Here is a 12,990-nt window from a genome sequence, read left to right on the forward strand (position 1 = left end):
GCCGCCGGAAGCTCTTCCCCGTGTTTCATCACCAAACGTCAAGTAAGCGTCATTGACTTTGACATCATCTCACAACACTTATATCAACACCCACTCCTCACAGCTCATCTCCCTCCTTGAACCTACCATACATCCAATATCGCCCATTTTTTTCTTTACAAATTGCTCACTCACCTCGTCGATATACATTTCCCTTACAAGGCAAAATGTTTTCCTGGCAGGCGCTGAGTCATTCCACACGCCGCCAAGATGAAGAGCACCAGCCTCTCCTCCCGCAGTACAACGAGGCGACGCAGAGACAGAATCACCTCCATGAGAAGCTTCACACATATCAGATGCTACGGGCGCTTTCAAACGGCTACATGCCCTCCAATGAACAAATGATCACTCATCTCCGCACTTTGCTCGCCGCCGACGTTCTCAATCCCCAGGCTTCGGGCTTGAGTCCCTCGGGCAGAGCTCTGGTTCGAACTACGCGCATGTGGCTCGGCGAACTTATCGACCTACTAAAAGCCAAAAACTCCAATGATCAAGTCCAAGACTTCCTCTGGTATCTGGCCAAAGCGCGTCTCCAAGTAGACTCGACAGATCTCCACGTCAGGGCCGGCGCTGCCAAGATGAAGGCAGATGTCATGGCCGCCGTCGCCAGCGTCAAGACGGTTGGATCACTGTTACTCACAAACTCGGACTTTCGCATCTTCCTTACAGATCTGTCTACCGTCTCCCGCGAGGTCTTTCGCGACACAGCATTCACACTACGAGACGTAGCTCACGAGACCGCAAAAAAGATTGAGCCGCCCAAGGAGAAGCAACAGGCCCTTAAACACGCAAACGGAGATGCGCAGCCAGCGCCTACGACAGAAGACCTGCAGCAAGAGGTCATCGAAGTGGCCGAAGTGGTCGCAGACGGCGCGGGCGATGTCTTGGGCACGGCAGCCCGCAGCGCGCGAGAACACATCCAGGGGGACGAGCAAGAGGCCCTGACATATCGCCTCAAGCAAGCCGTGCTCAAACTTCGCAAGCGGCCCAATTACTCGGATTCCGTGTCCACGCTGTCCCTGCTCCTGAGGCGCTATCTCAAGGTGTACTCTCGCGCTGCGGCGCGCACAGCTGAGATTATAGAAGAAGACGTCGGCATGAACCAGGAAGCCGATGAAGCTCTGCACAACTTTTGGCAGCTCATCACGTCATTCGGCGACAAAGATGCGTGGAACCAAGTCGAAAAGTCGTTTCACGAGGTGGTGGAAATTGGTCAGTCTGACCCGGCATTCGAAAACTTGGTAGACCACCTCTCCAAGCTGGTGCAGGATATCCTCATGGATCCGGAATTCTTCAACAATGCGGAAAAGCGATTTGAGCAGCTTCGCACCGAGTCAAAAGAGCTCACCACGGAAACCTCCATCAGGGAAAAAGTCGATCATTTGCTGGGCAGCCTTAGCTCGGCCCTGCGCTCGGTGAGCGAGGACGCTGAAGTCCTTCAGCTCATCAATAGCTCGACTCGCATTGCGCACATTGTGTCGCCGAAAAACCAGTACATCAACAAGGACATGACCACGGATCTCGTCAACGTCTTCGTCCCGATGCTCATACAGGGAATCCAGTATCTGCCCATCCCACGCCTCGAGGTGTCGACTCCGGACGCAGACTTGCTCCTCGAAAACCTGGTTTTGGAACCTGGTCGAACAATCAACAACTCTTCGTTTCTGCCTTACAGGTTACAAATTTCGACCCGGAATGACGTCGACATCCGCAAAGCTCGCTTCCAAATCCTGTCCACCGTCACATCTGTGGCCACGATCAAAATCTCAGGGCTTTCCATCGCAGCTGAAGAGCTGGGATACTGGGTACACCTGCATTCGGGCATATTGAGATTCATGGACGAGGGCCTTGCGAGCATCCACCTGGACGAGCGTGGCATTGACCTGTCGCTGGATATTGAAATCGGACGAGATCGCCTCGAAAAGATTGTTTCTCTCCGCAGAGCCAGAGTCCACATCCACCATCTCAACTACACCCTGCGCCGGTCCAAGTTTTCATTCTTGGCCTGGCTTCTCAAGCCGTTGATTCGACCCATCGTAAAGAGAGCAATAGAGAAGAGCATAGCGTCCGCCATTGAAGACAGCCTCCACACTCTTAACCGCGAACTGCTCTTTGCTCGCGAGCGCCTGCGGGCAACCCGAATTGCCAGCCCCGAAGACCTCTGGACCTTTATCAGAGCCGTTGCCGCTCGGCTCGTCCCGAGGCCGCATCCCGACATCGAGGCCCGCATCGGCGTCCGTCCGGAAATCTTCCGTAACCGCTACGCTCCGGGAAGTCTAGTCCAGCTTTGGGAGCGTGAGGCTCAAGACGCCAGCCAGAAGATCTACGAGTATGAGAGAGGCGGCTGGCGCAATGACATTTTTGGCGTGCGGACGCGTCCCGCCTAAGTCAAGTCATCGCCAGAGGCGGGAAGGGCCAGAAGGGCCTACGGGCAAAACACACTTGCTTGCTTTTTGTTGTCTGACAGCCTGACTCGTCATATGCGCGCGTGGTGTACGGCAGGACAAGCGTCGCTTGGACGGAGTAGGGATCCCGAAACTGTTTACGTGCGGCGCAAATATCGGCTGGCTGGCGGCGGCTTGGGTCGGGAAGAAGAGCAGAGCGAATGGGAACATGAACCAATGGACGCTGCCGAATAGTAGCCAACCACCCATAGCCGGATATAGCGGGAGAAAACAAAAACGGCAACTTTCGAATCGGTCTCTTCTTTTTTACGATCTGGTTTGCTGATCAATCGTCGCCCTCCATCAGCCTGATTTCCCCAGACAAACGTCCCATGATTCGGCCACGATTCAGGCAGCGAGGAGCAACGACCCCGCGATCCTGGCAGTTGGGCTGTAAGATGGGTGGCCACATGGTCCAAAGTTGGAGATACCAAAAAAAAAAAAAAAAAGGCAACCAAATCGCCTTGCAGTGTGTGTTTCTTTTTTCTTTTTTTTTGCGGCGCTTGGCTTTTGGGGGACAAGCCTGGGGGTGAGAGTTTATGCAGTGCAGTGCAGTGCAGTACTGAGTTGGCCCGGAGGGAGGAGGTTTCAGGTAACACAGCAGTTGAGTGGCGGCAACGACTGACTATTGGACGTGATGGCTGATGCTGGTGCTGGGGGAAAGACGGGCAAGACGCTCATTAGTCGGAGGATAGGTACGAGTAGTCGAGCAATGCAAAGAGCTGCGGGTGCTAGTCCGAGTAGTCTGTAGCTCTATTACTTGTCATTCCGTGACACGACCAAATTGCTCATGTTCGGCGACCACCGCCCGCCCGTTGTTGTGGTTTGTGGGTTAAATTCGAGTTTCGGGGATGGTTGGTTGGCAGCAAGCAAATCGAGATTCTCAAAGATGGGCAAAAAGAAACAAAGGGAATTTTTTAGAAGAAGAATCCGAGACACGCAGAAGGAAAAAGAGGGAGGGCAGCATCCCAAAAAAAGAAAGGACAACAATGCCAAACTCACGCCACCCGCCTGGATACTACATACTCTCTGCACATGAAGACTATAATGGAAGTTGGGGAAACGCGGACAATGACCGATTTCGAAAAGCTGGCAAACCCCAGAAGAAGAAGAAAAAAAGTGATTTGTTACCACACCTTCAGCTGGCAGTAGTGCGAGAATGAGTGTGTGGTGTGTGTGGCAATCATCACGATGGGCTAACCAGGGTGTCATTGGGGAGGGTCTTTGTGATCAACGTGACCATCCTCTCAGTCGTTTGATGACGCAGATTTGCATTTCGTCTGTGCTTTTTTTTTGGTCCCCGTCTGGACAGCAGCAGCAAATCACGATGGCCTCGTTTGCGTGCGTGTGTGTGTGCGTGTGTGTCTCGAGGCTTTTTGGACCAGACGGGTTTGTGCTGGTTAAATTACCAAGTTGCATGAGTGCATAGCGTATTGCCAGGCTGCCTTCCCCCGCCTGTACCGTACCGTAGCCTATCACGGGGAATCGGGGTCTAGGGCAGCGATCCGATTCGATGGTATGGTTTCACGACAGCTCGATTCATAGTAGGAAGGATTTTGGGGGGAGGAGTCGTGATGTGGGAGAGATTCTGGTGTTTCTGGGGATGTGTGTGAAAATTACCATGGAGGCAAGTTCCCAGCAAACGACGGAATTGGGTTGGCAGATGTAACTGCAACCCCCTTGGACGAAATAAGGTAGTAACATTGATGGGCAGAGCAATAAAGAACCAGCATTGTCGTAGTCTCCCGTGCTAGCTGATCCCAAGTTCCAGCCCGTCCTTCAGCTCAACAGGACCCAGACCAGACCAGGGCCAGGGGGTCTGTCTTGATCGTATTTCGTCGCCCGCTGGATGGATGGATTGGATGGACCCTTTCCCAACCCTCTTCTAGCCGCTTGCACCCAAAGTTTCTTATTGCGAGATGTCCGTCATCTTTGCTGTCTGTCAGTCCATTTCACTCCATGGCCCCGTGGATCCCGTGTGTATTGTACGAGTCGTGGAGCCCAGCTCGGGCTAAATATATCGCATCGCAGCAAGGCTTGCAGGAAAGGGACATGCAGCCAAGTGCATGCATGTACAAAGGCCACATGTCTCATTCGCAAAGGCACACAAGCATGTACTCGTACACGAGAGAGTGTGCTGCTGCTGCTGCAGTGTACTCGTACGTGTTAGTAGAACCGTGAATAGCCTTCTTTTACACCAAAGATGCTGCACGCTCGGTATTGGAAAAAGCAAATGGGCTGACCTGACCTGACCGGGGGGGCGTGCGTGCGTCTCTCTCTCTCAACCGCACCAACTTGAACCCTTGCTCGCCCCATCCCATCCCTGCCGGAGAACCAATAACTCCCGTTGGCTGCAAGGACGGGAACAAGAAAGTACGCCATGATGTCGTCCTGCAGTGGCCGAACCTGGGGTTGACCCCGGCTGGGTGCTCAAAGTGCTGTCTCAAAACGGCCCATCGAGTGCAACGCTACAGCAGTCCGGGTGACACAAAAAAATGAAAATACTCGCCGTGTAGGACCATGTAAGTCGAGCCATGTAAGGGGGGAGGGCAAGAAAAGAGACACACGCACAGAGAGAAAGAGACAGAGAGATGACTCAAGACAAGACAAGGCAAAGGCAAGGGGATCTCATTCATTCGCACCATGTCAATACTTTCTCTCGTCTCTCTCGCTCTCCTCGTCCCATTCGGATCATCCGCACCACCCAACTATCGAATAACAGATGGCGCCCCTGCAAGCCGCCCGTGCTTCCCCGGACCATGAGACGGGCCAGAAGTGGAAATCCGCTGCGATGCCACACACCCACCCCCCTTCCCTGGTGGTGATGATGTGTTGGTCCAAGGATTCAATTTACTCCCCATGCCCCCATTATTCCACGCGCTGAGAGGGAGGGCGAAAACCCGTGTCTTCGGAACCGCTGGATTGGATGCGATGCCCAGCTAGCCCTTTTTCTCCTTCTGGGGCATGTGGTGTGAGAGAGAGAGGTCGTGTGAAGCGAAGGGGGCGCTTGTTCGAGAAAAACGGACGAGATTTTTAGCTCGTTTTTTTTTGAGGCTTCGGTCGACCAGCCCGAGACCCCATCTTGAATTTGTCCCAACTCCCCGCTTTATGTTGCGTCTCTTGTCTCTTGTCCCAGCATCTTCGTTTCGCCTCTTCACACAAAACTTTCAACCTTGTGACCTGTTTTCCAAACCAGATTCTCTCGCCCAGACAGAAGCGCCTTGTTGCCTGCTTCTGGCCTACACGCAAGAGTCCCCGTCTATAGCTTGTCGTTGCTGGTTCTGGTCTGCCTCGTTCGTTCGTGACAGCAGGGCATGAGAAGGAGTGAAGTGAAGCCAAAGAGCCCCATTTCACTCACTCCATGTGTCCCCCGTGAAGCTTCACATTGCAGGCAAACACGTTTCAGCCTACAGTTAAACAAAGTTTGGGTCGTGCCATCCTTATACCTGCTGGTATCGCATCACCGAGTCTGAAAGCATGTCAAGCTTACTTGAGCCGGTGCAAACGCTGAGATGTCATGATGCTCTGGATGCCGGCGCCATTGGCGTGTCCGGCCTGCACTCCCTGACGAGGTCACGACTGAGCAAGTCACTGTCCAAACGTAAGAGCTCGGATTTCCTGCTCGAGGCGCCCCATCGCCATCGTCTCAAGGGCGCGCGGAAGCCCACCGCCGCTCCGCGAGAGTATCCCCTTCCGGAGAGCCTCGTGCAGTTCACGATACTGGACCACGGCAACAAGACGGCGTTTGAGTTCGAATTCGCGGTAGATGCGCAATGGGTGTGCAGGGGAATGAAACGCTGTCGTCTTGGATCCGACGTCGAGGGCCCCAATACGGCGAATGTCGGCCGCAAGAAGCGCCGCCTTCGAACTCACCTCATTACTAGCAGGTTGTCTCAGCCATTCTCCCAGCCGGCCACGCACATCTTGAACAGAGAGGGCAGGCAGGTTGGTGACCGGCGGTTTGTCAAGATGGCGGTGATGCTCGATTCCAGCAGGCGGGCTGCCTATCTGCGGGCGACGGCCTACCTGAGATACTCCATCATGAACCGGATGCGGAAGAGGCTCGGCCCTGTGAGATATCAGGGCTCGGCAAAGGAGAGTGAAGACAGCACGGTGAGGCCGAGCACAGATACATTCGCCAAGGCACCATGGCAATCACAACAAGTCAAGTCAACCCCCGAGGCGCGGCCCAGCGTCCTCGAGCCAAGCAAAGGAGCAACTCCAGCATCACGGCAACTCAGAGACGAAACCGGCATTCAGTCTGCCGAAACGCTGGGGAAAGCGCCGGCGGCCTGCCGTCTATCAAAGCCCATAGCTCTGCCGCTTCCCTCTGCAGACGTCGATGCCACCAATGACCGCACCTCGGCCCGCATCGACTCGACGACGTCTCCGGAGCCGAGGCCGCCTCTTGCGTGGATGTACGACGATGCCGAGGAAGACAGCTTTGCCTTCCTCCACCCAGACGAGGAGCACTTGGACGACGACGATGCCGACGTCTATTGTGATTTCGACGCCATCTTTGCGGCCAAGGCGACTTCGCCCAGTCCCCAATCGCCCTCGGAGGAGCACACATATGAAGAGTACATCGACGAGCTGGACGGCATTTCTTGGAGGATAGGCTGACATTTTTCTCTTCTTTTTTCACATCTCATTTGTTATTCACACGGTTTTAGAGAGACGGCTGGAAACTCGGAACAACATATGAAAGTCCGGAAATCACTTGTAGGGCTGGAAAATTACTGTATATTTATTGGCATGGCTGGCGCATGGTAGCCAAGGCTGGGCTTGGAGGGGAGGCGTTTTTGTTGGATGAAAGTTAAGGCTATGGGCGAAAGGGCGGCCGGGGGAGTTTTTGTCTTATATCCCCCGATTTTTGTGTAAGCTAAGGAAGTCGATTATATCAGAATCCCACCAAAATGAATGTAATAAAAAAAATCGTCGAGATCAGTTGCCGTTGGACTGCTTGCGGTTAGTATCTTCAGGAAGCTTGGAAGCCCTGCTCTTTGCAATGTCGCACATGGCCTTTTGTTTGAATCCACAAGAATTAGCCTTCATCGTGAAGAATTTTGACTGGTCTGACTTGTAAAAAGCACCGGTCCGTACCTGTAATGCAGCGTCGACCTCTTGGGAATAGTTGCTCTGCTCGATCCGCGCCCTCATGTCCTGCATAATCTCGGGCCGCCCCCGCCCGTTGACGAAGACGACATATCTGAGCCCCGGAAACGCCTCTTCGTACTCCCTGTTGAGCGCGGCGAGTTCCTCGGATTCTCCCTGGAGGTTTGCCTGTTCGGCCACGGACTGCGCCGACTCAATGTTCTTTTCTCCGAGGCGCGGGTGAGATTCCAGGACGGACAGGAGCACGGGATGGGGCTCCGTCTCGGCAGACTTGGCGGCGAGCGAGAGGAGCCTGATCTGGCACACGTCTATCAAGTCGGGGTATGAGCTGTAGACGGCCGTGCGGATGACTGGCAGGAGAGTGGCGTGGATGGCGGGACTGGGCTCGAACAGCAGGTCGAGCACCTCGGTCTGAGCCAGGTCCGAATACGAGTGGAGGAGAGCGATGGGAGGGAGACGCTCCAGTGGCATGATGGTTGCGCGTATAATGTGCGTGTATAGCTCCGGGTCCAGAGAAGAAGAAGAGGAATGGAATGGATTATGGGTAGGTATAGAATAGACAGGAAGATGGTCGGCTAGAGTAGAGCCGCGTTCGAGGAAGCGATTGCAAGACAAGAGACAGAGGAAAAGAGGCGAATACGGCTGGTCGTGACGCGCGCAAAAGAGGCCGGAATCCAGCGCCGAAAAGATCAACAGCTCGCGATGCCTTCAGAAAAGGGTTACAGGACAAGAAAACCAACCGCCTGGCCCAAGTCAGACGACGAGCTCATCCCCTACTCCCCGCAATTCCAGTGGAGCGAACAAACGCAGCGATACCGAGTTGGTAGTTTGACGAGCAGGCTTATCAACGAACATTCCGTTATCAGCTCGTGACGTGCATGGTCTGTGCGTCTGGAGCGGAAAATCTTGATCGGGGATGCTAGCAGGTCGCGCGCCAACGAGCTGCAGCCTCGTTTCTCGTTTCTCGTTTGGGCGAATGAGGATTTTGGGTTTCTGCAACTTGCCATTGGAAGCGTAGAGGCGATTCAAAACCAGCCACCATGCTTTGCGGAAGTAAGTGATGCTTCGGAGTTTTTTATTGGGGGGGTTATAGGCCTCTTCCCCTGCTGTGCATCTCGCTAACGCAGCTCTACTAGTCTCCGGAGAAGCTCCTCAAGAGCCTGTCGCGTCCAAGAAGTCGGGTAAGTAGATGGACGGATATGCAGAACACCGCATGTGGCACACTGAGTTGAGTTGAGTTGAGTTGACTGACTTTGGTTGCTTGTGTCTAGGAATCGTCTACGAGAAGCGGCTGATAGAACAGTACATCAACGAACATGGCTCAGAACCCAACGGCGAGGCCATCACCGCCGATGACTTGCTGCCCATCACTTCCTCTCGCATCCCACGCCCTCGCCCCCCTACTCTGACTTCGATCCCCGCGCTGCTTGCCACATTCCAGAACGAGTGGGATAACCTGGCGCTGGAAACATACAACCTGAGGGAGCAGCTGGCACGGACGAGGGAGGAGCTTGCGACGGCGCTCTACCAGCATGATGCCGCCGTTCGCGTCATCGCCCGGCTGGCAAGAGAGAGGGATGAGGCCAGAGACTCGCTGAGCAAGGTCACCGTGACGGACGGTGCTGCCAACGGCGAGGGTATGGTTGTGGATAGTGTCGAGGCGCTGCCGGAAGATCTGGCGGCCCAGGTGGATCAGACACACCAGAGGTCAGCATCCCCTTGTCTTTTCTTGCAGTCTCGCCATATGCTTACCCATTCTTTAGCTTGTCCAAGGGGCGCAAGAAGCGCTCTATCCCCGAGGGATGGATCTCTAGCGAAGAAGTGTCATCGTTTGAAACTACGACAACAAATGACCTGTCTATTCTACGGGCAACCTCTCTCGATCTGGAGGGCAACTATGCCGTGGCGGCAGGACTGGACGGGGAGGCAGCCATCTACTCTGTGGAGGCCGACAACGTGGAAAGGACCGTGCCCGTCAACGAGCCCGTGACGGATACCCTCTGGGCCGGGTCAAAGGTCTTCTTTGCGACCAGCCAGGGCAACATCAAGGTTTACGAGGCGGGCAACGAGGTTGGCACATTATCCGAGCACGCCGGAGCTGCCAGCGGTTTGAGTCTTCATCCTTCTGGCGACCTGCTCGCCTCTGTGGGCGCCGACAAGAGCATTGTATTCTACCACCTGGAGACGATGAAGCGAGTCAGCCGGGCATACGCCGATTCTGGTAAGTTTGGAATTCGTCAACTGTTGGCTGCTCTGTGAGCATTATCAACTAACGAGACTCGGCAGCCTTGACAACATGCGCATTCCACCCCGACGGACACTTGTTTGCCGCCGGCACAGTCACTGGCGACATCAAGCTGTACATGACCAAGACGCTCGACCAGGCCGTCGTTTTCAAGCTGGGCGCCCCGATCCAGGCCCTCGTCTTCTCCGAGAACGGATTCATGCTGGCGGCCACGGCCAAGGGGCAGACCAGCGTGACCATCTTCGACCTGCGCAAAGAAGGCGACGCCGCCGTTTCCAAGGTGCTCGAGACGGGAGGCTCAGTTCAGTCACTGGCCTGGGACTACTCTGGCCAATTCCTCGCCACCGGAGGAGCCACGGGCATTACGGTGCAGCAGTACACAAAGTCGAGCAAGAAGTGGAGCGAGCCTCTGCGGAATTCCGTCCCAGCAGTTGCGGTTCGATGGGGCGAGTCAGGGCAGAAGCTGGTTTCCCTCAACGGAGAGGGAGTCGTGAGCGTGCTGGGCGTCAAGAACTAGGCAACTGGCGCAGAGTGATTTGGGTCTGCTGATTCAAGCCAATGTTTTTGAATTTTACTGGGTTTTTTCTTCTGCGTCTTCTTAATACTAAATACGCGCCGGGACTTTTGGGAAATCTGTTGCATGAGGTGGTTTAGATTGTGTCACAAGGGCTGTACATGGAGGAGAGGGTTCTCTTCAGTCTACTAGCAGAGAAACAAAATACGATATCAGGCAGAAGACATGCAGACCGTTTCTCTCCGTGCAATGACAAGGGGAAGACTTGTTGTTTACTTACTACTTACGAATTCTGTGAGCTGCCCGCCTGCCTGCCTAACCGGGGACAACGGAGGCATGTCTGTTTTATACTTGATACACTCCAAATTAGATATTGCAGGGTAGGCAGCCAGCCCTTGAGACTCAGGTGCGTTTGACCTTGGAAAGACGCAAGAACCGCAAAGCAATCAAGGCGCGAGTCATGGAGCTCTTGGAGACTGATAAAAGTGCGATTGGCCCCGGCCGTCACTGCAAAGTGAGCCCAGCGTGAACGGTGCGTCATATCTCATTATCGCCGAAAGTTGCCTCCTCACTTTTTTTTTTCTCCCTTCTCGCATCTCATTTGTCAGGTGCCGAAGGTTGATCCGAACAATGGCACCGGCTCTCGTGTGATTTTCCACGCACTGTATTAGAAACGATAAACCAGCTCTTTCTTTTCGCCTTGACAAACAAGAAAGGGTTGGAAAATACAAGGGCGCTTGTCAGCAAACCGGGCGCTTAGAAGGAACCGAAGAAGCAAACAATATTGGCTCCCTGGTTTCTCGAAATATCGCCACGTGAGCCGGCGGACCGATTGCCATTAAAAAGACCAAAAAAAAAAGAAAAATATAAAATAAAAACAAAAACCCCAAGAGGTTCAGCTTTTTCCCCACAGGCTGAAAACGCTTCTGCTTCTGGGAGGGGTTGGTTTTTGGGTTCGGTTTTGGTTTTTTATCTGAGCTTGTTTGGGTTTACAGGGCGCCATCATCGCTATATCGAGTCTCGCCCTTTTGCGGCAAACGTTCCCAACTTTGGATTTTTTTGATCCGGCCAACACAACGCCACCCTTACGCAACGGTGAATCTCCTCTCCGCACACGCAATACAACACAAGGCGTCTGGGCTACGACTGGAGGGAAAAGGGACCGACCACTCGCCGATTTTTCCGTTGCAGCTCTCTCCCTCTGCCCGCCCTCCGCCTCTCTCCGCCCTCCATCTCTCTGCCACACCAACCAAAACATTCGCACCCGAAATGTCGCGAGCCGGCGACGACGTGCTGGGGTCCAGCGACGACGACCTGGTCGAGGTCGAGGTCACCGAGACTCGCAGCATCTTTGACAACCTGCTGAACCCGCGAGGCGTCCCGCGGCGGCCAGAAGTCAGCTTCCAGAGCCAGAGCCAGAGCCAGAGCCAGAGCCAGAACCAAGGCCACAACCAACCAGCTGGCGGCCAATCTCGCCGGCCTCAGCCTGCCGGCCCGTCAGCCTCACAGCTGCGGCTGCGGCCCTCGCATCAGGCCTCCTCAACTCGCCGTCACAACAGAACCGAATCATCCGCCGCCGTCATCGATCTCACCGAGGAGCCAGATTCACCCGTCGACCGACGAAGGACGCAGGCCGCCGGGCCTCAGGTAATGCTGCAGCAGGTGCCGCACAACAGCGCCGGGAGGCATCCGCGGAGGACCAATTCACAGCGCATCTCGCCGCCCCAGCTCTCGAGGAGCGACAGCACCTTCGTCGGCACCCCGAGCTTCATCGACCTGACGGCAGACTCGCCCGAGGACGACCAGCGCCCAAACCGCGAGAGTTGGCGGACTCGCGCCCACCCGCGGCATCACCACCACCATCACCACCACGCCCACGATCATCTTCGCCACCACGGCCGCGACCGCCTCGTCTCGCTCGACTTTATTAACCACCAGCAGCTCGAATCCGATTTTAGAGTCTTTGGTAGAACGCTGGCTGGCTTTCTCAGTGGCAGCCTCAGCAATTTCGGTCCCGAGCTGCAGACCATGTTTCCGAACCGCGAACCCACGCCCAAGCCCCCGATGGAACCCGTGCCACCCGCCAGGACGGGATTCACCCGCGATACCCGAGCTGACGGCCAGACCGAGCAGATGGTGGTTGTATGTCCGGCCTGCAACGAAGAACTCGCCTATGACCCTGCCGATGCACCGTCCACGCCGTCCAAGAAGAGGAAGAGGTCACCTGGAGAGCACCATTTCTGGGCGCTAAAGAAGTGCGGTCACGTAAGTTGTTGTTGTTTTATCCGAGGTTTCATGAGCCTCGTTAACTGGATGGGAACAGGTCTATTGTGCCGAATGCTTTGAAAACAGAAAGCCGACAAAAACTGCACCCGACGGTGTTGGTTTCCCAGGAGGCAAGACAACTCCCAACGATATTCGCTGTGCAGTGGACGGGTGCGAAACCAAGGTGGCTCTCAAGACTGAATGGGTCGGCATATTCCTTTGAGAAAGGCGTTTCTCCCGCAAGATGTAGACATTTTCTGTTCATATGGTCCACATGTCCCATCTGTGCATATTCATGGAAACCCGGTTTCGGTCATCACAACAACAACAACAACAACACGGAGTAAATGGATTCTATCAACAATGAG

General features: G+C 54.8%; 5 protein-coding genes across 5 annotated transcripts; 4 read left to right on the forward strand and 1 right to left on the reverse strand.

The window, feature by feature from the left end:
- Window positions 1-206: 206 nt before the first annotated feature.
- Triagg1_4314 (uncharacterized protein) lies at window positions 207-2,426 on the forward strand (the record flags this gene model as incomplete). The annotated part of the gene is made up of 1 exon (XM_062898704.1): window positions 207-2,426. The coding sequence occupies one exon, from the start codon at window positions 207-209 to the stop codon at window positions 2,424-2,426; it is 2,220 nt and encodes a 739-aa protein (XP_062756821.1).
- Window positions 2,427-5,960: 3,534 nt separating this feature from the next.
- Triagg1_4315 (uncharacterized protein) lies at window positions 5,961-7,106 on the forward strand (the record flags this gene model as incomplete). Its single annotated transcript, XM_062898705.1, has 1 exon — window positions 5,961-7,106. The coding sequence occupies one exon, from the start codon at window positions 5,961-5,963 to the stop codon at window positions 7,104-7,106; it is 1,146 nt and encodes a 381-aa protein (XP_062756822.1).
- Window positions 7,107-7,427: 321 nt separating this feature from the next.
- Triagg1_4316 (uncharacterized protein) lies at window positions 7,428-8,069 on the reverse strand (the record flags this gene model as incomplete). The annotated part of the gene is made up of 1 exon (XM_062898706.1): window positions 7,428-8,069. One exon carries the CDS (start codon window positions 8,067-8,069, stop codon window positions 7,428-7,430), a length of 642 nt encoding a protein of 213 aa, XP_062756823.1.
- A 231-nt stretch (window positions 8,070-8,300) lies between these two features.
- Triagg1_4317 (uncharacterized protein) lies at window positions 8,301-10,360 on the forward strand (the record flags this gene model as incomplete). The annotated part of the gene is made up of 6 exons (XM_062898707.1): window positions 8,301-8,467; window positions 8,525-8,651; window positions 8,692-8,779; window positions 8,870-9,305; window positions 9,362-9,819; window positions 9,885-10,360. 6 exons carry the CDS (start codon window positions 8,301-8,303, stop codon window positions 10,358-10,360), a joined length of 1,752 nt encoding a protein of 583 aa, XP_062756824.1.
- Window positions 10,361-11,626: 1,266 nt separating this feature from the next.
- Window positions 11,627-12,845, forward strand: Triagg1_4318 (uncharacterized protein; the record flags this gene model as incomplete). Its single annotated transcript, XM_062898708.1, has 2 exons — window positions 11,627-12,622; window positions 12,681-12,845. The coding sequence occupies 2 exons, from the start codon at window positions 11,627-11,629 to the stop codon at window positions 12,843-12,845; spliced, it is 1,161 nt and encodes a 386-aa protein (XP_062756825.1).
- Window positions 12,846-12,990: the final 145 nt, after the last annotated feature.

The sequence above is a fragment of the Trichoderma aggressivum genome, assembly GCF_033847375.1.
Source record: "Trichoderma aggressivum f. europaeum strain CBS 100526 chromosome Unknown scaffold_013, whole genome shotgun sequence".
Classification (NCBI taxonomy): Eukaryota; Fungi; Ascomycota; class Sordariomycetes; order Hypocreales; family Hypocreaceae; genus Trichoderma; species Trichoderma aggressivum.